This window comes from Corvus moneduloides, chromosome 2 (genome assembly GCF_009650955.1).
Source record: "Corvus moneduloides isolate bCorMon1 chromosome 2, bCorMon1.pri, whole genome shotgun sequence".
Lineage (NCBI taxonomy): Eukaryota > Metazoa > Chordata > Aves > Passeriformes > Corvidae > Corvus > Corvus moneduloides.
In genome coordinates, this window is record NC_045477.1 from 51,238,577 (window position 1) to 51,266,217 (window position 27,641).

At 34.1% G+C, this 27,641-nt stretch overlaps 1 protein-coding gene across 8 annotated transcripts in view; it reads left to right on the forward strand.

Moving 5' to 3' along the window:
* Positions 1 to 27,641, forward strand: part of NBEA (neurobeachin) — a 467,825-nt gene that overhangs the window by 195,320 nt on the left and 244,864 nt on the right. For all 8 annotated transcript variants that reach the window (XM_032099592.1, XM_032099586.1, XM_032099589.1 and 5 more), the window contains 2 exons: positions 4,009 to 4,136; positions 23,344 to 23,405. In XM_032099592.1, the coding sequence (XP_031955483.1) occupies positions 4,009 to 4,136; positions 23,344 to 23,405 (190 nt within the window). The remainder of the gene's footprint in view (positions 1 to 4,008; positions 4,137 to 23,343; positions 23,406 to 27,641) is intronic.

Here is a 27,641-nt window from a genome sequence, read left to right on the forward strand (position 1 = left end):
GGAACACTAGGAAGTGGAAGGAGAGACTCAACCTCTCCTGAGAAAATGAAAGCCTGCATTAAACTGGACAGGACAAAACCAGACCTGTACTTGTGTAACTCACTAAATGAGGCACCCAGTCGGAGTTGGTGTTTCAAGAGACTCATGCCCATGGGTAGCTAATACCTCTCTTGCCCTGACTGGCAGCCAGGAAAATGCCCTCTGAAATTCCTATTAAATATCTTGTATAATAGTTATTATTGTGTAAAGATTTTGCTGCAGCACTTCAAGGACAAATTTTTGACCTTTTCAAGGTGCACACGCATCTGCCCTGAAAAGCTGACATGAGTCATACTAAGGAGTGGCCAAGTGTTCTTTAGATGGCTGGCCACTGCAAGGCATGGCTGTAAGAACATTGGAATGCAGACAGCAAGCTCGGTGTTCATAGGCTGTTTACGAGTTGACAAGCTTAGAAGCTCATGAACAAGTGATTGCATTCCCTAATAAACTGGAAAGGAAATAAATCTAAATCAGGGGCCCTACATAACCCATTAAAAAGTAACAGTGCTTCAGTGATGGAACACAGTGAAAAAAATTCCTTTTTTTGCTGGTCCTACCTGAAGGGTCAGATAAATTGTGCAGGTGGAATTGCAGCAATGGGTGCAGGCACAGGCTGAAGGCAGAAGGGCTGTTGGTTCCACTCCAAAAAGATGCAAATATTCAAGGAGAGAGTGGTCATTTGTATGATGTTATTTATTGCTTGACTGTTTCATGAGGCAAGTTAATAAAATTGTGGTGTAATTAAAGCACTCCTGTTGCTTCTTGTCTTCATGTGCGAAGACGATGCTTCACAGAGGGACAAATCTTTTTCAAAATTGAGATATGCATGTTAAAATTTGTTAAAATTAAATAGATATGTTAAAATTCTGTTGGATCATTAATTAGTTTCTTTTTCAGCTATTATAACAAATGCAATGGTCTTGTGCTTTCCCAAGCATTTTTAATTTTTTTCTCCTGGAATCAAAGAAAAAATTGAGTTGCAAAATCTGTAAATAAAATTTTGAATTCAGAATTTCAACTCAGATGTTGTTGTATTCTGAGGAGTAACTGAATAGGTGACCAACATGTAGACAAAATCTATTCAACCCAAGGAATGTCTTCTGGGCTTTTTTTCCTTTCTTCTGCCCACCCTCCCATCTCCACCTCTTCTGCCTAAGAAACAACTAGACCTTTATTTTGATAATATTTTTTTTTTTTGTTATGTCATATAAATTCCTCATGTTATAGCTTTTACGAGACTAAAAATTGGAGTTGTTTGTGGGGAGAGATCGTGTGACATGAAAGGTAACGTATCTAAGCCTTCCCTTATAGCAACTGCATAGGAAGATCTGATATGGCTGTAGACTGAGGAGAGGAAAGTGAGAAGGAGAATAATCTTGGACTCTTAGACATTTAATAGTCTTGGTTTGGAGGTAGAGGTTTATCTTGGAATGAAGTTGGGAAGGTGGCATACCTGGGACTGGAACAGTGTATGCCCTCATCCTCTTCGCACTTTCTTGTGACCAGTTCAAGCAGGAGGTAGTAAGAACCTCCCATCGGATTATTTGGTCTTTTTGCTCACAGTTTTAAAAGTGTTTTTTTTATTTTGGTCTTTCAATATTTTCTGTCACAGTTTATCACCTTTCTATATATAAATTATATATACCTTTATATAAAAATTATAAATGTATATAATAGTAAATATTATAGCAATATATATTATATGTTATATATATTTTTCTATAGCCTATTTTCTGATGTGTGTTGTCTTTAATCTGCAAATTAAATAATCTAGAATTTGGGGGCTATTAAGAATTTCTTTTCATTGAAGGTCCAGAAATGGGGACGAAAAAAAATATTATTTCTTCACAAAAACCCGTTAAAATCTCTTCATTCAGTCATGAAAAATAGTTACATTAATCTCCATAGGGAATTCCCTAATGATCGCAGTATGCTTTATAAGATATAATAAATGTTAGAAACAGCTGTAGAATAGGTTCAGTCTCTCTCATTTGTATGTGTGAGTACAGAAAAAGCAGTGAATAGGTCACCTACTTCCCCAAAATATTTTTTGGAATATCTGTGTAGATTTATTTCTTGATTTTGCTCGTTCTTTTTGGAATTGAAGGACCAGAACTCTACTCAGTTTTCAATATGCAAATGCACCAGGAACTTTTCTTCTTTTACTATCTAAATATCACATTCAGTCCTTTGATATGCATTTTTAAAAAGTGCTAACCTTTGGTCTCATCTTTTTACAGAATACTATTCCAAATTGTCCATTAATATGTCCATAGTAAACAAGATCTATCAGCTGTCCATTTGATAAGAAGTTGTTTATTAGTAGCTCATCCAAGGTGTTGATTAATAGCATACCTGTACCTCCAACGTTGCTTGATTCTTAAGTAAAAATTGGTCTTAATTTAAAAACATAGGAACTTGAAATTTTTTTTCAATGTTACATGAAATTTTCAGAGTTAACTTTGAAATTAGGGATTTTATAAAACTATTTATAGTAAAAGTATATTTTAAAATATGATTTAGGTAAGTCTAGATTAATCTAGGAGGTTTTTTATCTCTTATCAGCAAAAGCTTGGGTTAGATTCATGTTGAAAATTAAAAACTCTAAGCTAGTCACCTGCATTTCAACTATAGTCAATAGAGGCTTTCCCACAGTGAAGTTCATTTCAAATAATCTTTTTAAAACAGCCTTAAAAGGCTGCTGATATTAATCCATCCTTTAGAGCATTAGAAAATCATTATCTGAATTTTAAAATGGATGACAGCACACTGAAAGAGAATACACTTTAGAAGTTCAGTAAAATAATTTCAGGCTAATGAAGGAAAGCTTCCAATGTTTTTATAACATCAGCTTTCTTTTTAAACATAGAGATCTTCAAGTGATCTGAGTTAAAACATCCACATTTATTTAGTGCTTATAGTTAGTAAAGTATAAAATCTAAATTTCAGTGTTCATTCTCTTACATTCTGCTAATACATGTAACTTCTTCATGTAATTGCATTTTTGATTTCCAATAATATATTAGTGCCATAATGCAAGCACAATGAAAACCCCTGCAGCCAATCAGCAATCTGAAAAAGAACAGCAAAAATTCTCAGTAGACCAGAATATGTATGTAAGTTCATTTCCACTTTAAAGTAATCGTTTACTTCTTTAAGATAACACAGCAGGTTTTTAATCTTTGTGTAAGAGTTCCAGTGGGCAAAGGTGTTACAATCTTTCAAGTTTTAAAAGGGAAGAAGGAACCTTAAAGAGTCCAGTCCTTAGCACACTGCTGACATTCTCAGACTATCGCTAGTTTGTATCCCCAGAAAAAGGAGTATTATTTCTGGTATTTAAGAAGCAAACAGAAGTCACACCACCTCTTCTCATTGTACAAGAAAAAATTAAGGACCATACCATGCTTCAAACAGCCTCAGCAGGCAGAGAAGTCTAAATGCAAAGGCAAAGGGATTTACCTGGGATCATGTTCCCTCAAAGTTGAATAAAAGAATATTGGTTCTCTTGATATCTGTGCTAGGACACTTTGTCATATGCTGCCTTGCAATATCAAATGTTATTATTTGAAAGCTTGAATAAGCAAGCAAGTTTCTTGTGATTGTTTTGGTGAATAAAAAGATTCTCTTTTCAAGATTTCAAATGTGTGTAAAATCAGATATAATCTGAGATGGTGAAATAGACCTATACTTGAATCTGATATCATGTTTAAAAAGGATAATTAAAATTTTACTTGTTCTGGAGTACTCTGCAAATACTGTAGAATTTATGAGGCTCATACACTGCTGACTCTGACATGAAATTTCCATTTACTTAAAGCCATTTAAAAACTGTAAAGTTTAATCAAATTATGATCATCCTGTTTTCTAAAAAAGCTTACAGAAACTTCTAAAAACTGTTGTGATTTGACATAATTTAACTTCTATTGTGAAGTGTTCTTACAATCATGGTCTCTTTTTTTTTTTTCACAGTATCACTGCAAAGCTTGAAAGAGCTTTAGAAAAAGTGGCCCCTCTCCTGCGAGAAATTTTTGTTGATTTTGCCCCTTTCCTGTCCCGAACATTATTAGGCAGCCATGGACAAGAGCTGTTGATTGAAGGTACTGTTTCTGTAATAAGATTATATTATTTTAGCTATTATTAATTTCATATGAACAGTTTTTTATTTTCACTAGACTTTATATAACTATTTTTGATAAATAAATTAATCAGTTGTTAATACATTGTGATTTCACTTCCTTGCATTTAATTTCATTTAAAGAAATTAAAAGTGGTAGCTTTTGTACCCTTTTTTTCCCCGAGATGCTGTGTAAAGATATATCCTGTCACCTTACAATGCAAAATCCTCTCTATAGTTTGCCTTTCTCTCCTCAGAATAATTCAGTGCTTCAGCCTGACTTTGAGAAACCAGTGGAAATACAATTAAAAAGTGTAATCTATTCCCACAGAAGAAAGTAAAAAGAAGACCATGTTCCAACATTATTGATGCATGTATTTGTATTTGGTAGGGTTGTTATTTCCTCAGGCTGGTCAGCTGTATCCACACAGGCACGTATAGAGCTGTCCCTAGATGGGGAATAAAAAGTGATAAATTTCAAAGTATCCTTGACCACTTTCAAGGATTTTTATGGGGTTTATGTGGTGTCTTTGCTACATCATAGTTAGAAAATTTGCCTCATAAATGAGGCAGGAAGTAATGCAGAAATTATGCAGGAAGTGCAAATATGGCAAGCGTGTGAAGTAGTGAATCAGTACTAATGCAGCTAAAATAGTGAAGGGGGAATTTGCATGACCATGTGCTGCTCCCAGGTCATGTGTTCAGAGGAATGTACAGCCAGGTAAATTTTTTCCTTCCAGGGTTCCAGGGTTGTTCTTATGCAGTATTGTTGTTTATTGAGAGGAAAAAGCCTCATTCTGAAAAGGCTTATAATATGTGAAGGTCTACACAGAAAAAATAGCTTTGTGTTCAAATTCCAAAACGTCTTCTATTATACATGTGTTTTACCTAAATATTAGCGTGCAGTTTTTCTATGGTAATTCCATGATTACATCTCACAGTGTTGGCTCTTCTTACTAGAAATATTTACATCTTGTAACTGAAATTTTCTAGAACCTTTTCTTCTTTTTTCTTCCTGTTGTTAAATAATATTATCATTTAATAATACCAAGGAATGGTATAGTAGCTTAGTAATACTCAGAAGCTTCAGGTATTTATAATGTTAATTTTATAACTGTGAATAAGTTGCACTTCTCACTTAATGACACCTGAAGTTAATGGTCTGAGATTTACATGGAGATAACTGTAAGATAATTGATGGGTTACATTATTAAATACATTATTTCAGTGAAGTTGGTTGCAAAATTTGTAGCAGCATTATCCTTTTCCATTTGGCAATTGATTAATTGCACTATAGTTTTTATAAAATATGACTAAAATTATCTTGGTTTTACCTAATTAAAAAAATTCTTCATTGATATTGTTCTGATTTTGTTTTTTGATCAGATCCATAGCATGAACAAGGCTACAACAGTTCCCAGGATACAACAAAGACTGAAAAGCTAGAGGTCACAGGAACCTCACAACTATATGGCAGTATTTTATCTCACTGCTTATCTAGAGAGAAACATGATTTGTTTGCTGTAGAATGTTTCTGATAACTGTTTGGAATGTCATTCCAGATTTTGCCCCATCTGTGACTTAGCCACCCAATTCAGAGTCAGAAAACATTGGAACCACTGAGTTCCAAAACAAGTAATGTCCTTCCCATCATTTTTCTTTACTGTTATGTCTGACCTTCTCATTCCTGATTTCTAAAAAGTAGTCCTTTCTTACCAAGATACTGAAATAGCAATCTGTGAAGTAAAAAATCCAAGCACACCATAGATTTTTACAGTGCAAGAATTGAATTTCTCTTTGCTACCTCTGAAGTACTTGGGCTTTTTTTTATTCTTAACAGAGGATTCAGAGAGTTGCTTTTGTAGTCATTGTGTGCTTCTGATCTTTTCTTTCTTCATTGCTCCTATGAGACCCTTGTTCTCAACTAAACTGAATTCTTGCCTAGTTAAGTTGCATTTGAAAGAGAATTCCAAATTCTCTCCTTATTTACTTTGAGAAGTTTCCTCTTATTGCTTACTGAAAGCCAGTGGTAGTCTTGAAGTACTTGAAAGTGCTCTCCAGGTAATGACTGTGTGAAACAGAGGGTTTTAGTGGTGTAATTCAAGATATGAGAGTGCATAGATTTTCTGTGGGGCTTTGATAATTGACATTTGATTTTTTTTACTGGCAAGCGGTAATTAACTTGACAGTTTTATATGCAATGGTTTAATTTGTTACTTTATATGTAAAGGTTTTAGTTATAAGAATCAAAAAGGAGGAAATAAACTCTATATAATTAAGTCTTAAGGCACTTGTCTGTTTTTCAAATTGATCACCATAAAAAATATCTGTTGTGTCCTGTGAAGCATGTACTTTCAAGCTTGACATAATGATACCTTTCCTTCTTTGCTGTTTTTGAAACCTCCTTATGGTATGAAGTTTTTCCCTATTAGATTTTGCTAAAATATGAATACTGTCAGACATGCTTGATGGCATCTACTTTTTCCTGAAGCTCTTCCTAGTGTTCGTGTGTGTGTGTGTGTGTAAGAAATGCTAAATCATCTTCAGATTTGGTAAGAATGTACACAGTTTTATAGCTGACTGTAAATACTGAAGAGCACAAAATAAAAGGGAGCAGAAAACAAAATTAATTTTAATACTTTTAAAACAGGTTAATTTAATTATGCAAACTTTCAAGAATATCTGGTGCTTTTAGATAGATGTTGTCAATATGTTTTTGGAAATGTCTATACAACTTAGTTATGATTTCACCTTTTTGTAGTAGCTCAGCTGCCTCAAACCTTTGGTGAAAAATCTTGCAGTCATATCCTTTCACATCACATTTTATCATCATTCTGTCCCATGGAAGATTGGCTGATCTATTGTTTGAGTAAATTATACTTAATATCTTAATGGCTTCTTAACTTTTGAATAGAGTTAAAATGAACAGGCTGCAATGATCTGGTCAGTCCGCACCAAAAACTTAGGCCACTAATACTTGAAATTGTTCATTTTTCTTGTTTGTTCTGGTAAATTCCCAAATGTGACTGGTAACAGAGGAACCTTATCAAGTAATAATCTGGCATTGCAGAATATACTTACTGGTAAAACTCCTCATCTATTTACTCCACTAAAATTACTGAATTACTAATTACTGAAATAGTTACTTGCCCCTTTTTCCAAAACCATTTTTTTTTTCAAAGGTATCTTACACTCAACTGAGTTTCAAATGTTTCATCACCTTCTCAGAATATTGTATAAGTGGAAAATATCCTCAGTGATGGGTTAAAAAGGACTTATTGGCATTTGAATGCAAACAGCTTCAAAGAAAGTACACCAGAACCAGCCCAACACTGCTGTGGTTTGTCAACTGAGGTTCTTCCAATGCCTCTGAGAACAGAAATTGCAAAGGTTAAAATTGTCCGTACAGAATCTAATTGGAAACAAACATGCAATATGTATAGGTCACATATTTGAGCTTAGCAATGGAGCTCATTGTGGAGTTCCATTTAACACTTGCACAGATATGTTTTCACTAACTAGTTTCCATATGGTCTGCAAATTCCCTCCATGTAAAGTGCATTACAACACTCTAGCTTTTAGGTGAAAATGTTACAGGCAAGTGTAATCTGATATATAGTCGAAAGAAAAGCTATATCCTCTTTTTGTCAAGCACAGATGGATAAAAGTATTTCCACTACAGCTATTCTTGGCGTGTCAGTAGGCTCACAGTTGAAACACAGTCACATAGAATGCTTTCCCTTCTCTCGAGTGAGGTACCAAAGAAACTTCACCGATGCTTTTACTTTGCTATGTCATTAACTGGGGAGAAGGTCAGCCAGGTAGCCCTTCTCCAAAGGATCTCAGATGAATTCCTTGGTGTACATGTGATATGTTTCTGATACAGGCACAATTCAAGTCAGATGACAGAATGTTTTTGCACTGATAGGAGAAGAATCTGTTTCTCCTCATTAACTCACCACGTGGCCCTATGAAAATATTCAGTAGAGGTGGTGATGGACTAGCTTTGTATCATGTTTGACAGGAGACTTCTTGAAACAATTGAAAAATTGTCCAAAACATTCCTTTGGAAGCCACAGATAGAACTTGGGTGCTAATGACACTACTTTAAAAGCTCCCTAAGACCTCAAGTGTGTCATCACTGTGGCATCTACCAATACTGGCAGAATTAGTTTCTGATTTCCTTGAAGAATACTGAATTTTGTATTAGGAAAAGCAGGACGACCATTTTCCTTAAAATATTATGGTCACTCAGAAATCCCTTATGCTCTCTGGGGAAAGTTTACTTTTTTGGAGCTTAACATGCCCGTTGTGTTTCTCTTAGAGAATTTTCAGAACCTTTGTATTTCCGTGTTCCGGAGGACAGATGCTATAAAGTGGAAAAATGCATGTTCTTGCAGAACATTTTTTCCCTGTACATATTATTCTCTCATTCATTTATCTCACTCTGCCGCATCCAAAATATTTTTGTTTGTGTGTCCAGGCATGCTTTCTTTCAACTGATTAAAACTACAGTAATTGACCTTCTAGTCTGTAGGACAGCATGTAGCCAACATTTTGAACAAAATAAATAAATTAATAAATACTAGCAACTAAGAGGGGAAAGGAATACATAAATAATGTTATGCTTTTAAAATTAGTATTAACTCAAATTAACAGCATGTAAATAAAACCTTAAGCTATTCATGGTGCTGAAATTTCTATAATCCATCCTATTTTGCTATTTTTATTAACAGTGTTTTTATAGTGTTGAATTGTTCCTGGCAAAACTAAGTGCTTAGGTGAAGATACACAAAATGAGAAACGAAGGCATTGCATTGGAGAAATATGCTGAATCATTTTCTGGACTAACCAAAACTCAAGAAAAAGCTACATTTCAACATATCTGGATGCTGAGTCCAACTCCTAGGAGCAAAGAACATAGACTTAGATCCATCCTAGAGGGTAGGAGATGAGGGACAAATCCACGCAAAGAATGGAGGGATTGCCAAAATAATTGGGATGCTTGGCTCCCTTAGCTCAGTGCTGAGGCAACAAAGACTTTTCCAGTGTCTTGGAAGAATAGATGAGGAGGTGATGTGATTTCTGTGCTCAAATTTGGTAAAACTCCTACTATCTGGTTCTATAGTCAACACTTCAATAAAGATGCACACACTGCAGAGGCAGCAAGAGCAGGGCACAAGAGTGATTGATGGATGGGAGATAAATGCCATGGAGTTTAATGTAAGGAGCTCTCTATGGTCGATGTATCAAAAAGAAGAGATAAAATGAAGTTAAATACTACAGGATGCCGTAGCCTTTCCACCAACAGAATTCCTAATGAGGGTAAATATAATTGGAAAACTTTAATAGAGCTTACAATTATTGCAATTGATATTACTTGTAGTCATTATGATTATTTTCATTTTTTTTTTAAAATATCGTCTTCAATCCAGCTTCTCAAGAGGAAAAATGTCACGTATTTTCTGGATACTTTTGAAGCTTCTTTGTGACTTTCAAGCATGTGAATCGCCATTTTCTCTGTGCCACATCGTGCAAGGAATGATAGTCTGCATTAACCTTAATTTGTTTTAACATTGTCATGACTGCATTTGTTCACATGGTGATAGACAGGTGTACTTCAGTGTCAGCTAGCCACCTGCAGAAATCAGTAAGAAAACAGTGGGGTTTTTTCCTTCTGCAGCTGACTGCATCTTAACTGTAGATGCAGTCAAGAATATATCATTTTTCCTTTAGGCATCAAAGATAGTGCTTATATCACTGTGAAATAAGCCTTTCTTCTGAATTTTTATATATGTGGTCATGTGTGTATATATACTAATTGATTTTCATTTTTTTATATAAGAAGTTCTTTAATCATTACCTTGAAGCCCATTTTAGTATGAGATATTTTCTCCTTTGTCTGCATAATGAAGTTTGTCTTTTCACGGAAGCCTCATGTAAGACTCCTGCCAGCTATAGTTTGGTCTCAGATTTCAGAGAGCTCTTGCAATTATATGACTTCATAGCTTTATATGTACTTTAATCTGATTTTTTTGAGAACATGAAACTTATGTTCAGCCTCCACTGGCTGAGGAGGATCAGCCTTTCAGTCCCTTGATAATTTTTTAATATGTTGGCCAGTTTCAGACAGTTTAACAGAGGTTGCTTAAAAGATGCTATTTTTACACAGTATTCCCAAATAGAAATATCTGTTTAGAAAAAAGATACCCTCTTTTGGGTTAGGGTGTGTTTCTTACCTTCAATATTTGCTCTGCGCTGTTGTATGAGATATGCCATCATTGTTTAGTAAAGGAAGGGAGAACTGAACAGTAACTCAAAATAATTGCACCCAATTCTTTTGTAATAGATGTGTAATATATGGTATCCATACAACACTATAGGTATTGCAGCATAAGGAGCAGGAAAGCAATTGATAAAGCAGGACTGAGGGAGCAGTAGGAACTCAGCCCTATTAGACATCGGGGCATCCGTGTTAGAAATCAAGGTGAATGTTAAAACTTTCTGTGGAGAGGTCAGGGCAGTGTCATTTTCAATAGGTATCTCACTGGACATGGTCACTCTGCTCAGTAAGGATGAGGAACCTTATGGATTATTTGGTTTGTACTGGGTCAGGAACTCTGAATTGATTTGCAAGGCTAAGTTCGTAATGTACTTCTTCTCTGCCGTGCCACATCCCACTCCTTCCTTCCATGTGCCCTGGATGTCTAAGTGTACCTTCTTCTCTGTCTAGGACCTTCTTCTCTGTCTAGGAGAGGGGATGCTGCATGTTTAGCACTGTGTGGTTAAATCCAGTGAATTTCCTGACCCAGTCCTCTGTAAGACAGTTTTCCTGAGTTTGTGGTAGGATTCCTATTTATAGATTTCTTTTTATCTTCACTATAAAGACTTGCAAAAAGATCCCAGAAGAATTTCACTCCTGTCTGAAATTAACCCCTGATTAGATAATGAGGCTGGAATAATAATGATTTACAGATAATTCTTTTCTTCAGTAAGTTAGTTTGTGCTTTCCTTTTTTACTTCAAGAATTTCTGCAAGGAATTTGCGAGATTAGGATTTTACCATGAAGAAAGCCATAGGTCGTTTTGAAACAGGGCATGAAATCCTCCAATAGATATAATTTAAAATCCTGCTGCTGATTGAAAACCTGCCTGCACATGTTGTAATCCATTCATAAGCAGGAAAAATATAAAGTTCATGAATTTCAAACTGCTATTTATAGACATGTCAGAAATTTGTTTTAAGAAATTCCCGGTCTATGGTTGGTATGATTAGCTCATAGTATCTTACTGAAAGGCTCCACAGTGTACTCACGTTTCTGCACACACTTTGGGGCTGATCATGGATTTTACTAAAAACATCAATGAGTCAGGTACACATGGAGACAGAAAACAACACCAGTTTTCCAGAAGTCTGTATGGTAGGAACAAAGAAATGCTGAAGGGCTAAATGTATATTCAAATCTACCTATTTATTTACAACTACTCCAGAGAGTCGAGGTTCAAAGCTTTGCAACTTCCAAAGTTTTTTTAGTGTGCTACTAGTGACAAGACAGATGCCAATTCAGAGAACTGAAGAGCAGGTACCACAAAAGAAGTCTCTATTATTTATCCACATTGAAATCTTCAAACTATAATGACCCCAACACAAGTTACAGAACATTTTTCTTTCACATAATATTCCTTTATGACATCTTTAAAGGGATATCATTATAAATACCAGAAAGAGGATACACATTCATTTGATTTTGATTTAACTCTTGATTTACTGAAGTTCCTGTGTGCAGAAGTATGTTCTGAACAGATGTTTAACATGGCAGGAAACATTATAGATCAGAGATCCAGATAGCAACTAGGAAATGCATAGCATCTGGCACCTTTTTGAAAGTAAACCTGCCAATAATTAATTACACATATGAGCCACTCTATCCCTGTCTAATGAGTTGGACACTTACTAAGATGTATTGGACTATGGAACAGAGGTTAACTGCTCATGCCCTCTCCTCTGTCTCTGACTTGTGTGGTCCCAGTGTAACTTAAGGGTAGAAATTGTTGGCACTCAGATTATGTGTCGTTGATTATATTATCATTATTGCATTGATTAATAATCAAGATGTCTTTACAACCCAAAAAGTGAGGAGTTCCCATTAGACAGAAATTTGGGTTCTTCTGTTGCTTTGACAATGGAGAAAAAAATTACTGAAATTGTGAGACTAATTATAAAGTTTAGTTAGGAGAATGCAGATGTAAAATATTAATAATAAATACATGCCTTCAGGAAAGCAAAAGCTGGTAACAGTGCTAAGTAGTCAGGTTTGCTGGAAAGAAACTCTGAAAGTTATCCTTGAAAATGTAGAAGCCACTAGATGTTTGAGGTTACTAAATTACTGTTGAAAGTGCTTTTATAAAACTTTTATTATTAGGAACCAAAGAGTACCAATTGCTGTTGTTTTAATGCACATAAGGAAATGCACAAAATACTGGAGCCTTTAAAGATTAAGAAAGGAGTTGGCTATTTGTAATCCTTTGGTCTCACTTACTTCAGAGTATTAGCCACGTTGTCACAAGCCACTTTCTTTCTCAAGCTAGTAGCCTGTATTCCGGTTGCAAGCCAAAATGCCTAGAAAGGACTGGTCTTTTAGACTTAGGATTATAGAAAAATACCCTCCCTGATGTCCATCTCCCTGATACCCTCCTTGATAGTCCATCTTTGTTGTAATAGCATCCAGTTTCTGTCTTTCTTCTTGCTTTAACTTTCAGCTTTACTCGAAAATACATTTTTTAGTGAGTTTTCCTACTAAACTACTACCAAAAAAAAAAAAAAATAGCAAGAGAGCTATTTAAAGATATTTCAAGGCAATATTTTTTAAAAGATTCTGGAGAAAGGTCTTAACATGTGCAGGCACTGCTGTAACACAGCCTGTAGGTGGACTCATCATATCAGGTATACAGCAGTGCTGAATGTTAACACTGGACTGAGTTGCACAATATTTTTGTTTTAGAACAGCCACCTTTTTCCCCCTTATTATTTTCTCCTCTACTGTCCAGGTCCAAAGAAAAACGAGGTGGTATGCCAAAAAGGTATTCAGTATCTACAGGATGTTCATGCTGTGACTGAAGCTCTCCACAGGCAGAGGTTCTCTGGTTCTTATTCCACTTAATTCATCATTCAGAACTCAGCAGGGGACTCTGCCTGATTTTGGACTTGAAACAGTTAGGCTGGTATTTGCCCCAGCCCTTGTCCTCTAAAGGCTTAAAAACTGAATCAATCTACTTTATTGCACCGGCAGTGTTTTCCAGAGAACTACCCGACTCTGGTAATCTATAGGGTGCAAATAACATCTCTGTATCAGATATTGCCCTGAAAGATGCATTTCTCATGAGACATAGTAAAATAATCCTTTTCCATGTAGTCTAAGTTCTGTGATCAGGTTCTTTACAAAATTAATCTCATTAGGGCTGGTCACAGTTTTTCCTTATATATTCCTTAATTTTTTCTCTGCTTATTACCTGTTCTTATGACCCAGACTGAAACATTTTAATTAGTGACCAAGTTTACCGAATTTCCTTACTGGTCCTGATCATTTAAAGGCACTTCTTCAGTTCATCCCGTTGGATATAGATTTGCTTGTTTCCATGCCTTCAAGGCTTAAAAAAAGAATATTGCACAAAAACTGTAGTCTTAATTAACTTGAGAAACTACTACACTTGAATGATAAAAGTATACCCATTTTTAGAGCCTTTTTTGATAGAAAAAAAAGTGTTACTTATAGTATAAACATTAATGAACCATCTAGCTTGATTTACCTAGATGTTAACAGACTCCCTACATACCTGGGTTTATTTTTGCAAGAACTAAGATACTATATCTTTACTGTGTTCAGTGCAACTTTATGTTAAATTTTACCTCCTTCAAAAAAAGATCCTGAGATCTGCTAAACATCTATTCTCTTATGTCATATTTTTGTCTGATGGTGTGTGGAATTTTATGATTCAGTCTTTTTATACTTCTTGTCTGTGGAGATTTTCTTGCAATGAGAAACCCTCATGCTGAAAGAACTTGTCAGACAACAGAGACAGTTGTGATATGTCAAATTAAGATGGCAAAGTGATGTCAAAGCAGGTCTAGGGAGAGTCCATAACAATGTTACTGTCAAGTAAATAAAGAAAACTGAAACACAAGAAATACAAGTTATTTCTAGAGATCTATGACTGTGGTAGGTTTTTGTGTTTTGAGAGGCACTGTTTCGGAATGATTACCATTTGTCAGTAGGGCTTCAGGATAGAAGCAAGATCTGATAGCTGCCAACTAAGGTCAGCAAAGTTCAGCTTGAAAAGGGAGGGTTTTTTTTTCATTGTTATCAAATTCTCAGGAAACATTTATCTTTATACAAAAAATTAGTTTTGCTACTCAGGAGATCACCCTGCTTAAAATAATTGTTGTCTTGGCCTCAGAAATCTAGGAGGCTGCATGAGCTCAGTGAGGTTTTGTTGTACTTCCTATTTGTAGCTGCGCTGGTTCATTAAGTGTGGCCCCATTGTTGCTAAAGAAAAGAAATATAAGGAAGTAAGGAGGATCAGTATAGAGTAAGTGGTTTTATTTCTGTGCAGCTTAACCTTTCCTTACCACCATTTTTTTGTCATTCACCAGGCACATATTTCAGTTTTGTCATGCCATGATGATAATTCTCCCCTAATAATAGGAAAGAATGTAACAAAGAACTAGAAGGAAATAATAGAAAGAAGAAAACAAAAAGTAATTCCTATGTTTACAAAAAGAAGAGAGAAACAAAAAGGAATAAGCTCATAAAATAGGGCATCAAATAGTAATAAGTTATAGACTGAAGCTAAGAAAAAGTTGATAAATTTCAGTAGAAATAAAACTTCATGCCTGAAGAAAATAAAACATTGAGTAATGCCTCTTCAGGGAAATCCTGATATTCTAGAGACTTATTTGGGGTCATACCTCTGATGTATCTTTTCCAGGATGTCCCTTTTGACAACTTTAGAAAGACTTGGAAAAGGTTCTTGAGATGAGGAGAAAGCACCATTGTTGTAGTGAAGGTATAAAGTATAAACATTTGCTTGTGTTAGTGAGTGAAATGAATGTCTTTATTTCTGCTTGTATAGTTCTTGGAAAATAATTCACTACTGAGGAAATAATTCCAAGATGTGTTTCTTCTAACACAGATTTGAGAGGAGGTGAAGGACTGAGGAAAAAAAGAGAAAGGAGAGGTAGATGTTTCTTCATTTAAGCATGAGACCTGTGAGGGATCAGTAGGACATAAAATCTCTTTTTTCCATGTATTGAGTATGTGGCAACTTCTTTGGTATCACTTGTTTTCATTTAGTAATTTTTCTACAAATTTAATTACAAAACTGTCAACTTTTTCAGGAAAAGGATGACAGGAAAATACCACATGACAAAACTTGAAAAATATTTAAAATTGTCACAGTTTAAATTAATTTTTTTATATGTCTTCATCGATTAATTTTTTTCTTACTTCTTCCATTGACATAAAATATCCCTGGCAGCAGCTGTGGCAGAAATTTAATGAAAATTCTGAGCCACTTATTTGAATGATATCTTAGTATAAAGAGGGAAATCAGAAAACTTTCAGGATAATATTGGAATTTTCACAGTAGACTTTTCGTTTTGGAGGGAAAAAATGGAATGCTTTTCATTGAGATTCTTTCTAGATAAATAATTTTTTTATTATTATTATTTTCTAGAGCCTGTAATTGTGCATGTTTTCCGGGCTTCTGCTGAAATAAAATGTTTATGACTTACTCAAGTCTACCTGAAAACGCAGTACATTTTAACAGAAAAGCAATAATTCCATTTTACAGACATTTTCAAGATTAGAGATATTTTAGTTTGATCAGCTTCAGTGCAGTGTGATCACTACTTTGGTGTTTTTACCTGTAGTCTAGAAGAGGACTTCAGAAGAGGAGAAAATACATTTATTTTAGAAATTAAATTTTTGTAAATATGTGTCACACCATTAAAAAAAAAATCTGCTTCACTTAAATTTAACAGGGAATTGGGTTTTTGTAATTAATATTTGTGTTGAATTCTTTTATATAAAAGGAATATTTTTGTGTTCTTGTTTTTGTGTTGTTAATTCTGATTAGAACAATTTCTCAATCGATATGTGCTAGATTGATGTACATTTTAGATCTGTTCTGTTATAGAAGTTGGATAAGCAAATTATTTCACTACATCACGATATTTGGAAAGATTTGGAAGATATTTGGAATGAGTTCTGTCCAAAGAAATACTGTTTTAAGAGAATAACAGTGAAACACAAATGCATATATTGAGTAAATCCCGATGGAGCACTGGCTAAATAAAAAATTACCGCAGGCATTAAATGGAAAACTGCGTCAGTTTTGAAAATCTTCCCTGGCATATTAAACTGAATAGTGGTAGTGGTTTTTATTTTATAGATAAAGTGGTGTCCTTCTCATGTGATGAATGAGAATTTTGCATCCCATTACACTAAAGGAAAATTGTCCACAGGTTAGCATAAGGCTGGACTCTTCAGAGTAGTGTGGCACTAGCGACAGTTTTGTCAATATCATTACAGCTCATGGGATTACAGTACGAAAGTCTGTAATTTTAAAAACTAAATCATGTATGCATTGTAATAAATCCCTTCTCTGTGGGTACACTCTCATGGGTTTTTGCCATTCTGCGATTCCATCTGGATGTTTTACAGCCCACATTTAGATTCCTTTTTAGTAAGGGCAGTGGTAAAGAAGCTTAGGTTTTCTTATTTAAATAAAATAATTTAAGAAACTATTACATACCATTCTTACTCTTTTAAATATTATCCCATTATTAAGATCTGTTTTATTTTACAAATCTGTCTAAAAGAGATCAGCCATTTGTGTTGGGTTTGAACAGATTAAAATCTGGGGTGTTTTGTTGACCTATCACTGTTTCTTTGAAGGTGTTTATCTTAAGATGTCAGTTCTAAAGATTTATGATAAAATATTAAAGGTATTCCATTTGATAATCTGGATGATACCTTTCCTAGATTTCCAAGTAGCAGATAAGAAGAATATTGCTTATATTGCTTGTGTCTTTCACCATAAAAAAACATCCTTTAAGAATTGTAACTGTCTTGATCAACTAAAAAGGGTTGCGTCAAATTCACATTCGCTGTATTTTTCCGTGTCGCTCTTCTGTTCTGTAAAGGAGATTTTCCCATACAAAGAATGGTCTGGAGTAGTAATACAGCCATCCTTCATGGTCCCTAGAGTTGGTGGTAATGTCAGTCAAGGCTGCTGAAGGGATTGTTAAATCCATAACCCTGACTTTGTTACTTTAGCGAGTTACGTTCTTTGAAATAGTGTTTTCTTTCATCTAGTAAAAGCAAAGTTGTAATTATTTTGCAACATGGCTGTGGTTTTCCATCTGCAGAGTCTCTGTGAATCCTGAATATTTCCCAGCCTTGTTTTTTGTAAATTAAGACTGTTAGTGTAATTTAAATGCCTAGAAAATATGTGACATATGTATGGTTCTAAAACCAATTTTGACTGTAATCTTGCAAAAATTTGCATTCTGTTTAATATATGTCCTTTTTTCCCCCTAATAATTGCATGGTTTGGAATGAGAACATCTGTTGTTTCAGTTTAAGTTTCGCATACGTAGCATTTACTTTCAAATTTTTCACCAATCTTCTATTTTCTCTCCATACTCTCTCCTTTCTGATCTGTAGGGAACTCACCAGCAACTTGATAATTGATGAAAAACGTTAATTTGAATCTAATTTTCTCTGAGCGACAGCCTATGGAAGAGAGGGAATAATGTAGATTTAAATTATCCAAATAACTTTTTTGGTCAAAGAAGAAGTCCTAAGGTTATTTCTTTGAATAAAAGTTGGATTTAGAAATATATTTCAAAAAATCATTTGCCAGATTTTGCTGGCAGAAGAAAGAGGGTTAGAAAGAACAAATAAATATTAAGGAAAACTCACATTTCCAACCAAAATATCACCATCACTTTTTTCCTAGTACTTTCACAGCCAAAATGTGCTTTAGTTTTTGTTCACGGTGAGAAATGTCCTTGAAACTTTGTTGTGCCACTCCTAACAAATGCTGAACAAAGTATAAGGGAATAGTCTATCAAAAATGAAAACCCAATTTGTGAGTGGTAATTACTGGTAGAAAATTCCTACTCTGTCTCATGGCACAGAAATCACTGAGGGTTATAGGAAGAGATATCACAGTATGAATCACCCATCATTATAGTGAACAATTTGAAACAATACAGTTTTGTTTAAAGTACATGGAAGACTATCACTAGGTAAATAGAAAGTAGCTTACCTTACAAAAATAAAAGTTACAACAGAGAATTATAGTGATTTGTGATTTTTTTTTTTATCTAGTTTTAGGTTGTTTTGTTCATCTCTAGGTACATTTTACACACTTTTCACATGTTACTAAAATAATGGATGTAATAGCATGTGTGTAGTTTTTCATAAGCATCTTTTACTATATAATGTTTCTGTAGTTTTGATGACATGCTGTAGAGGAGTAATAAAGAACAAGTTTTCTTTCTGAACTGGGTTAAATGGATTAAACTTTCTCAAGCATTTTACTTAGCCATACCTGAGATTTTTCAGATAAGCAGAAGCTATAATTGAGTGGAAGATTTCTGCAGGCCCTAAAGTTTTGTTAATTGCATCTTTTTTTCTAAGTTGAACATGAGCTATAAAAACACTTAACTTTTGTTTTTGCTAGTATTACAATTGATTCCAGTTCCAATAAGGGTTTAAGTTGACACAAAGTAAAATCATTGAAAGAAAATGCAGCCAAACCTTGATAAATACCAGATGAAATTGTGGTGGTATTCAGTTGGACTCATACACACATTGTATTAATAATAATAAAAAGAAGTTCAAAACCATGATCTTATTTCATAAGGATTTTTTTTTTTTAAATTGATATTATCAGCCTACATTATATTTCTTCAAATTGGAAATTCACACTGACTAGTTCAGCATGGTGACTTGGAGATTTTGAACCCATGACTTCATTAATGCCACAGGCATGACTAAAACAGTATAGTTGAAATTAATCTTTTTTTAGACATTAATAAGTCATAGTGAAAAGAAATAATTAGCATATCTTTGAGCCAACAGAAGAACACTGAAATAGAAGTCAAGTAAACGAGAGCATTTCAAGATAATTGCCAGGCATACATCATTTATTCCAGATTAGCCAAGGTCATGCACTTGATGCTCCCAGTTTTTGCATCCATATATGTGGTCATTGTTGCCATCAAATTGCTGAATTTTGATGGCTATATTTAATGGACTGAGAATAGACCATGAAGAAAAGTACTAAGAACAGCAAATGTAAAAACCACATACTCCATTCAGTTCAACAGTGACCTTTTTAACCTTGCTGTACGCAGGAAATATCCACTTGTATTTTAGTAATTACATTAGCTTCCTTAATGGCATTTGATACAGATGGTATAGGAAGAACTTATCTGCAGATGAAGAATGCAGGCAACAGTTTTAGTTTGAGTGGCAAATACTTTTTCCTGTTAGAGTTAAGGAGGGGAAAGAGAACTGAAAATAGATTTGTGTGCTCTCTTCAATCAGAGAAGCCATTATTTTTCAAAGCTTGTTATCTTTTTTCCTCATGTTAAAACTAATAAAATTTTGCACACACTAAAAATCTCTATTGAATCCTGCAAAACAGTAAAGAGGAAGAAGAAATACAGTTGTTAATGCATTTGGAACTTAGAAAATCTATAAGAAAATTGTTATTTGTTCTGACTCGTGCTACAAATTCTTTTTTTAATTTTATGAAGATACCTCAACGAGTTTGTGTCTTCTGTCTGGAAAATAGAAGGAGAACTTTTCTACACCTCTTTTAATTTTTGTCTGTCAGGATATAGACTGCGTACTGAGGGAAATTATTTTTTTTTTTCCTGTGCAATGCCAAAAGAAATGAGTGAATTCACACAATTTGGTCTCCTAGAAGAGAGGAGGGTGCAAATTTAGAAACTGAAAGAGTAATAAAATGATCTTTTTTTTCTGGTCTAGGAAGGAAAAGTTAAATAGGACAATGACTGTGGTTCTTCCTAAACTTGCTCCTGCAGATTTGATGATGTGGGATCTTTGTAATGCAACCAGAGATTGCATTCTGACAGGTTTTCCTAATAGGCAGAAATGGATCTGTTCTCCATTAGGTCTGATCTGTTTTTATCATTCTCTACTATTGACTGCACAACAGCTCTTGACAGTAGATTTTGAAGATTAATTGTGTTTTGCGTAACAGGAAAAAAATCGTTATTTATTTCAAATCTTAACGCTCAATCAGGAAGAAGTGAAAATGGGAAGTAGCACAATAGAGCCCTTGGCAGCTAGGAGGGAGGAAATGGAGCATATAATGGAGGGCACACACTTTCCCTCGTGGTTTGGATGGAAGGAGTCCCTGAAGTAGGATTAGGAGGCTGATACGTAAGAAATTTTTTAAGTGAAATGGCTGCCCTGCTGAGTGTTTTGCATTTCTGTATTCTGTTTTACTTCAAGGAATGTATGATATGAATACTCAAAAGTGAACAAAAGTATTTCTATTTCCTTCTTACTACCCATCAAGGTGCATAGGATTCCCCATTTTCTGTCTGGGCTACTCCCAATTCTGCTTATTTATAAGTAGAGTGCTGCACACTTAATTTCTGCAGTAGACTGAGACAAACATCATTGACACTATGACCTTCTTTAATGAGACTTTCCTCTCTCTCTCTGTATTTTCATATGAGAAAAGTGCTACAGTCTCTAAGATAATTATTTGTTTCTTTTGGACATGGAAACCAGCCTCTTTTAATACTAGTGGTTATGAGAGGTGTTAATGGCTATTACCAATGGGTTGTTTCATCAGCAGGCAATTAAAGAGCTGGTTACAACTAATGGGCCTGCTGATGTGCTAACCAGATGTCATTTCTGTGTCCTTCTCTTTCTCTTTCTGAATTTCACCAAAATCAGTTTGATTCTCCTTTCCAATGCTAGTATGCTATATCCAAGCTTGCAGTTGATTAGATGCGATATACAAAAGTTATCAAGGTATGTCCTGAGGAATAGTGAAAACACATCAATTTTAGGTCAGATTACCACTTTACTTAGACCCATATAATTATCAAGCTATTGAAAAGTTAGAGTGTGTAAAAATTCTTATTGTAAATAGATAATCTTGATCTAAGTAATTATGACTTCCTTCAAACAGAGTCTGTTTTGTCATGTCTGCAGCTTTGTGTTATTAGGACTAGATCATCGTTATCTGGATGATAATTATGAGTATTTTTCCTAGCTTTGTGCCATTTTAGGTGTGTTTGTTTCAGTCCGCACTTCAAAATTTTTTCATATTGTTTGAAGCTGCACAGGTAGCATAAGAATCTTCAACTGTCTTTGAAAGTTAAGAATTTCCTTAATTAATTTAATTTAATTAATTAAGCCCGAAAATATTCATTATGGGTTTCTCTTTAAAGCATATATTTTACATCAAGTTTTCTTTTTGAAAAGCTGGTGCAGATACAAAGACATTACTACTGATGCATAATCACTTTTATGTAATTTAGTTGGTTTCTTTTTCATAACTGTGTATGGTGCTTATTCTGGATACATTTGTTCTTTTGATGTAAAATCAGAAGTAAAAATACGTTCAAATTTAAAAGATTTCAGCATGGGGATGGGTTTTCAAGGGCATTATTTTGCCTTAGTCATGTTTTAGTACACCTGAGGTCTGATTTTAAAAGATGATGTGAATGTGTGACAGAACGGTTTGGTTATTTTTAGTTTTACAGAATATGAAGTGAATTCATAATGAAAGAGGCAACATTCTAAGATGAAATATTTGATGTGTCTGTGCTACCTGCATTGGCTTAACTGTAGAGTTCAGTCTTCTGTTTGGATTTTCTTTGTCAGCTTTCAAACAGTGGAGGTAGCCTGCAGGTGATAAGTATCTCATTAATCTTTCTGATTCTCTAGCACTTGAGCATGAGAATAGCTGATCAATTACAGCAATTGTCTCCCTAAATGAGCTTTGCACATCTGCCTCTTATTTCATTAACTGTCTGCCCCTATATCTGATAGAATGGAAGCCTAGTGGCTCCTTACAGCTTGTTCTGTGTTGCTGTACAATAAGGATGGGGTTGTTAGCAAAATGGGCACAAAAGAGTATTTATCCACTACCCGAAATAAATACACATGCTATTGTGTAGGAGTGCTTTTGTCTCTAATCATTGTTTGTAGAAACCTTCTTAAAGCACATCAATTTGCTTTCCAGCCTCCTATTTAGTCCTTACTGGTAAGCTTATTTGTGAAATTATTGTTTTTTATAATGCAGCCAAAGTGGTTCCATGCCCTAAAGCATCATATCTATGTCTATATGGTTTTAGATAACAGAAGCTAGCACATATAAAATCGACAGTAGAAGTCAAATTTCCTCCAAGTGTCCTTACAATGCATCTTTAAAATACTTAGATATTATACATCCTTCTCTCAGAGAGTAAATTTGCATTTCCAAAGATGCAAACAAGTATTTGCAATAGTGACAATGTTATTAGGTATTTATTATTTAAATTAAGTACAAAACAATGAGTTAACAGTTAGACTACATAATTCAAGGTTTGTTTTAAGAAACATGCCCTACAAATGATAGGGTTACGATTTTAATAAAAATAAGATTTCACATGAATGTCTCTTTCATTAATACTCAAGCTTTCAATTACAGGATAATCAATTACCAGATGAAAATTAAAATAATTTCTACGCAGAGGCTTTATTCTTTACCTGTTATTAACTGACCACTTTATTTTTAAGAATTTACATGATTTAATATTCAAAAGCTATTAACTTATGTTTATCATACATTAAATTGCTTTGGATTATACCAATATTTATTTATTTAAATAACTAAGATAAATGCCAAAAAATAATTAGAAAACATTCTGTCCTGAACTGGTGTAGATTATTCCAGGTGATTCTTTTGAACATTTAAATGCTCTTGAAGAATCTGAAGTTCTCAGTTAATTTTGCTTGAAACTTGTTTTAATCTGTTTGAGTTATAAAAAATATACCTTTTATATATTTTATGGATTTCTGGAACCATGGAGCTATAACAGCAAAATATCACCAATCTTTTAAATTAATTTTTGACTGTTTATTGCAGGTCTTGTTTGTATGAAGTCGAGTACTTCAGTGGTTGAATTGGTTATGCTGCTTTGTTCACAGGTAAGACATTGTCTGGTTTTGTTTGTATTAATTTCCTTGCATTGATCACTGCCAGCCTAAGAATTGTATCTGGCAGTTTGTTTCATTCTTCCATTTCATTATAAAAAATTACAAATTACTTTCTTCTGGTAATATATAAATTGTAGATTTTTTTAAAATATACATTCCATAGTTTTTCTATATTCACAGGGTATACAAGGTATATTTGCATTTGTGTTCTAAAAGTGTGTGGATGCACATTATGCATTTTCTCTGTGTATGAACTCTCAAGCCCATTCTTACTTAGAATATGTAAATAGGATACTGTGTTCATAATTTTATGTTGAAATCTGTCTTTGAATTAGTGATTTTTTAAAACTTTACTTTGTGCTGACTTTACTACTTTTGATATAAATGACATAACATTGAATATTTTACGTAACTGTCAGTATATAAAAAGCAGAGGAAACTGGTTTAGGTAGTCCTCAAGAACTGGCAGAAGCAGAATATTCCTATATAAAAAATTCTGTGGTTAATTATTGGAGTTTTAACACAGCAGTAATGGGTTTCTCAGAAATTTAAATTAATTAGTGTTTTGAAATGCTTTCACAAATAAAATACTCAAAGCTTAAATAATTTCTCGTACTGTTTGGATTATTTACATCTCAATTTTCATATTACTTGTTTTGATAGAAGTGTTACTGGCTAATTTTGTATATATAACCCTTTACTGGTAAGAAGTTATCAGCGAACATTTTAGAACTTTGTTCATTTTGTAATATGTAAGAAAAATATGATGGCCCAACAGATCCAAATAAGTTTACAAGTTTTTATATTTCTCTAAAAACTTGTAACAACCTTTCATTAACCAGGTTCCCCACAGCATTATAATACCAATTCAACTCAAAGCAAGTTAGTATATAAAATGCCTAGGTTAACTTATTATAAAATTTTCAAAGAAAATTACTTGTTTGTAGCTTTTCTTAAACATTCACTGTTGCACATTAACAGCATACACCAAAAATATACTGAAAACAAATGAGTTTCTAGGGACAATTGAAATTAAGATATACTTTTGAGGAATCTGTCTGAAAATAATAAACATCTACAACTGGTTTTGGGGGAGGGTGTTCCAACTTACCTTGCCCATCTGTAGGTTGCATTTCTTCAAGCTTGTGTCATAAGGAAATCATTAAATTGTGTTTTCCTTTTTTTTTTTTCCCTCTTCCTTTTTTTTCTTCCTCTTTTAGAGGGATATCAGTTAGGGAAAAGTAAAAGAAAAATACATCCCTGGCAGGAATCCTCAGTGGGATTTCAACTTCAAACCATCTCTAGCAGGGCACTTGAAAAATTTGTTACCTAATGGTGAAGTCCTGGGTTCCAAGAAAATTCCGAAAGGTCCATTAAGGCTTTTGAGCTCTATGTTCATGTCATACAACTTTTTTTTTTTTTTTTTTTTTTTTTAGCAGCTCTTGAAACATTTTTTTGAGGGAAGGAATAACTAACAGTCCTTTCTTCCCTAGCCCTTGGTTTTACTGCAGTTCTCAGGAATAAAGTGGAATGTAGCATTAGGGTCTAGTGTCTTTGATGGCCTCATCATCTAATCATAGGTTTAACATTACTCATTTGCTGGCTCCAGGAATTCCTGCCATTAAGGGCCCTAGAGATGAAACTTTGCCTCAAATATTGATTGAAAGGAAGAGAGAGAAATTTAAGCTCTTTCTGTGATGCTCTTTCTTCAGACATCTCAGTAAAGCTATGTAACAAATGCAGCAAAAATCAATTTATTTTTATGACTACTATACATATTGGGTTTTATTTCAAAGTATTTTAAAAATAAGATTCGCTTTATACCTGGAATAACATGAAGAGCCTGGTCATTTTAAAGCTTCAAACATTTACTTATTTTCTTCAGTGTTTGCTTGAAAGAACTATTTTTCTTCTACCTAATTACTTAGGGAAATTGCAAGCTTTTAGTTTTTCTACTCCATCCGATACTTCAGGGTTGTTTCCTTGTCTTCTAAATAAGGAAGATTTTGTCTCTGGATGTCCATTTATTAGTAAGTACTTCAAGAGCTAACGCTGTAGTGTTTGCTGGGGGAGTCATGGTAATTGTTTCTACAGGAACTGGTCAACAGGGGGCCGTAGTGGTGCAAATTGCAGTCTCCTCCCCTCACCTTCCTGACTCCTGGGGTATTTCTTCTGAACAGTTGCATCTCCACAGAATATTGTGGTTTATCCTATAAGTGTAAACGAACCAGTCTGTAGTTCCATTCATCTCCAGGGAAAATGTTGTTTTGGTTTTTTTTTTTTTTGCTATTTCCATTTTAAAACTGTCAAAAGAAAACATGAGGTAAATGCCATAAAAATACTAATACATAAGATGGCTAGAAGAAGAGAATGACAGGCAAATATCCTAATCTAGACTAATGTTATCAGAACTTGGAATTAGGATCGTAGGAGATGTTGTCCGCAGCAAATGAGGATAGCTCATCTCTATAAAAAGAAGAGATAGTGCTACCTGAGTTTTTCCATATGATAAATTGAGCAAAATGGACTGGAAAGACTATATAAGGTATATAGTTTATGGGTTTTTAATAATCCCAGTGTAAATAGGGCTTTTCCTCCTAACATGGGTAAATTCTTCATATATTCAAATTGAATGACATTTTACAGATTATGTAGGGAAGTTTGAAATGTGTCACTCAAAAGATGGATGACGATAATAAAAACCTTTGAAAAGTAAAATTTTGTTTGCACAGAATAGAGTAACTTTAGACATTGAAAAGGAAAGGGAAATGCAAAGTTTGTTTTCCTTTCATTTGCTACAGCAAATTAGATGCTTTTATGCTTTTTATGTTGGAAATTCCATGTTAACTACTACAGATTAGCAAGGATGTCAGAGTTTTTTTTCTTATCTGAGCTCCTGAATAAAATCAACATTGCCAGCGGCTCACATCCAAGGTATGGTCTAAATTTACATGAAATATCACATTACAAATGTCTGAAGGTACATGTCATGGATAATTCAGTTCATATGGGCAGCCTTTTAGGCTCTGAGGGATATGCAATCAAGCCTTTCCCCTAAAGGAATTTGGAGTTTCTGTGAAAAATACATTTTAAGTTTTAAAGGAACTCCTGCATGAATGGTACATCATTTGTAGGTTTGGGGAAGAACAAAAAGCACTACTCTGTGTTTTCAGAATCTTTCTTGTACTGTGACTTGTATTATATCTCTTTCCTAGTATCACTTACTGCACTAGATTAAAATTTGGGTTAATTTGAAGGCTTTGTTTTCTGTATTTCTTATATAAACCATAATCACACATCCAAATACTTGAAAAAAATTTTTCTAGATAATTGATAATAAACATGTAATGATTTTCACTTTTCCTAAAATAGGCACTTCTATTTGGATTTAGGCTATTTTGACATAAAATTGATGAAGATGTGTTATGTTTGACAAGATCTGTGCTTGATTAGCTGGTCTTTGTTCCCTCAGCCTAGCTGAGCATGTCACAGCTGTGTTGCTATTGGAGTGGCAGATTTCTTCAATAAGCCATGAAGTTTAAAAAAAGTGCATCAACTTTTGCAGTGCAGTTCCTTCTTACATCAGATTTAGATTTCAATTACTTTTTTTCATATTCTTTTTTTCTTTTTTTTTCCCCCGCTAACCAAAACGCTACAATAGTTCCTAATTACTTCCAGATCTTTTGCAGATTCTTCTCTTTGGGGACACAGCTTCTGAAGAAATCGAGAAGTTGTGTCCCAAATGAGTTTTGTCTCATGCCACTTGTATTTTTCTGTATCTTGTCTATTAAGAAGAGAAATTTATTTTCTTAAAAAGAAAATAGTGTATTTTCATTTAAGATATCTTGCTACTCAATCTGTTTAAAAATATAATTATTATAAGGTTAAATGCCTCATTGTCCTAAGTGGCAGAAAAAAAATTGAAACAATGTCAAGAAATTAGTCCCACTCCAAGGAGACGTGTAAAAACAAATGAACAAACAGAAAAATATCCCAAAGATGTTCCTGGCCAGTGTAAATTCAAAGGAAATCCGGCTGAGGAAATTTGGTGGTTGTTTTATCTCTGAGAATAGAGAAAGACCCATAAACCAGGCACTGCAAGGATTTCAGTAGACACCATCATATCTAAATGTACATTCTGCCTCAAAGTATGGGATAGCTCTTCAGAAACTGGCAATTGCTCAACACAGAAACCAAGCAGAAAAAAATCTTTTTCTGGTCCCTACA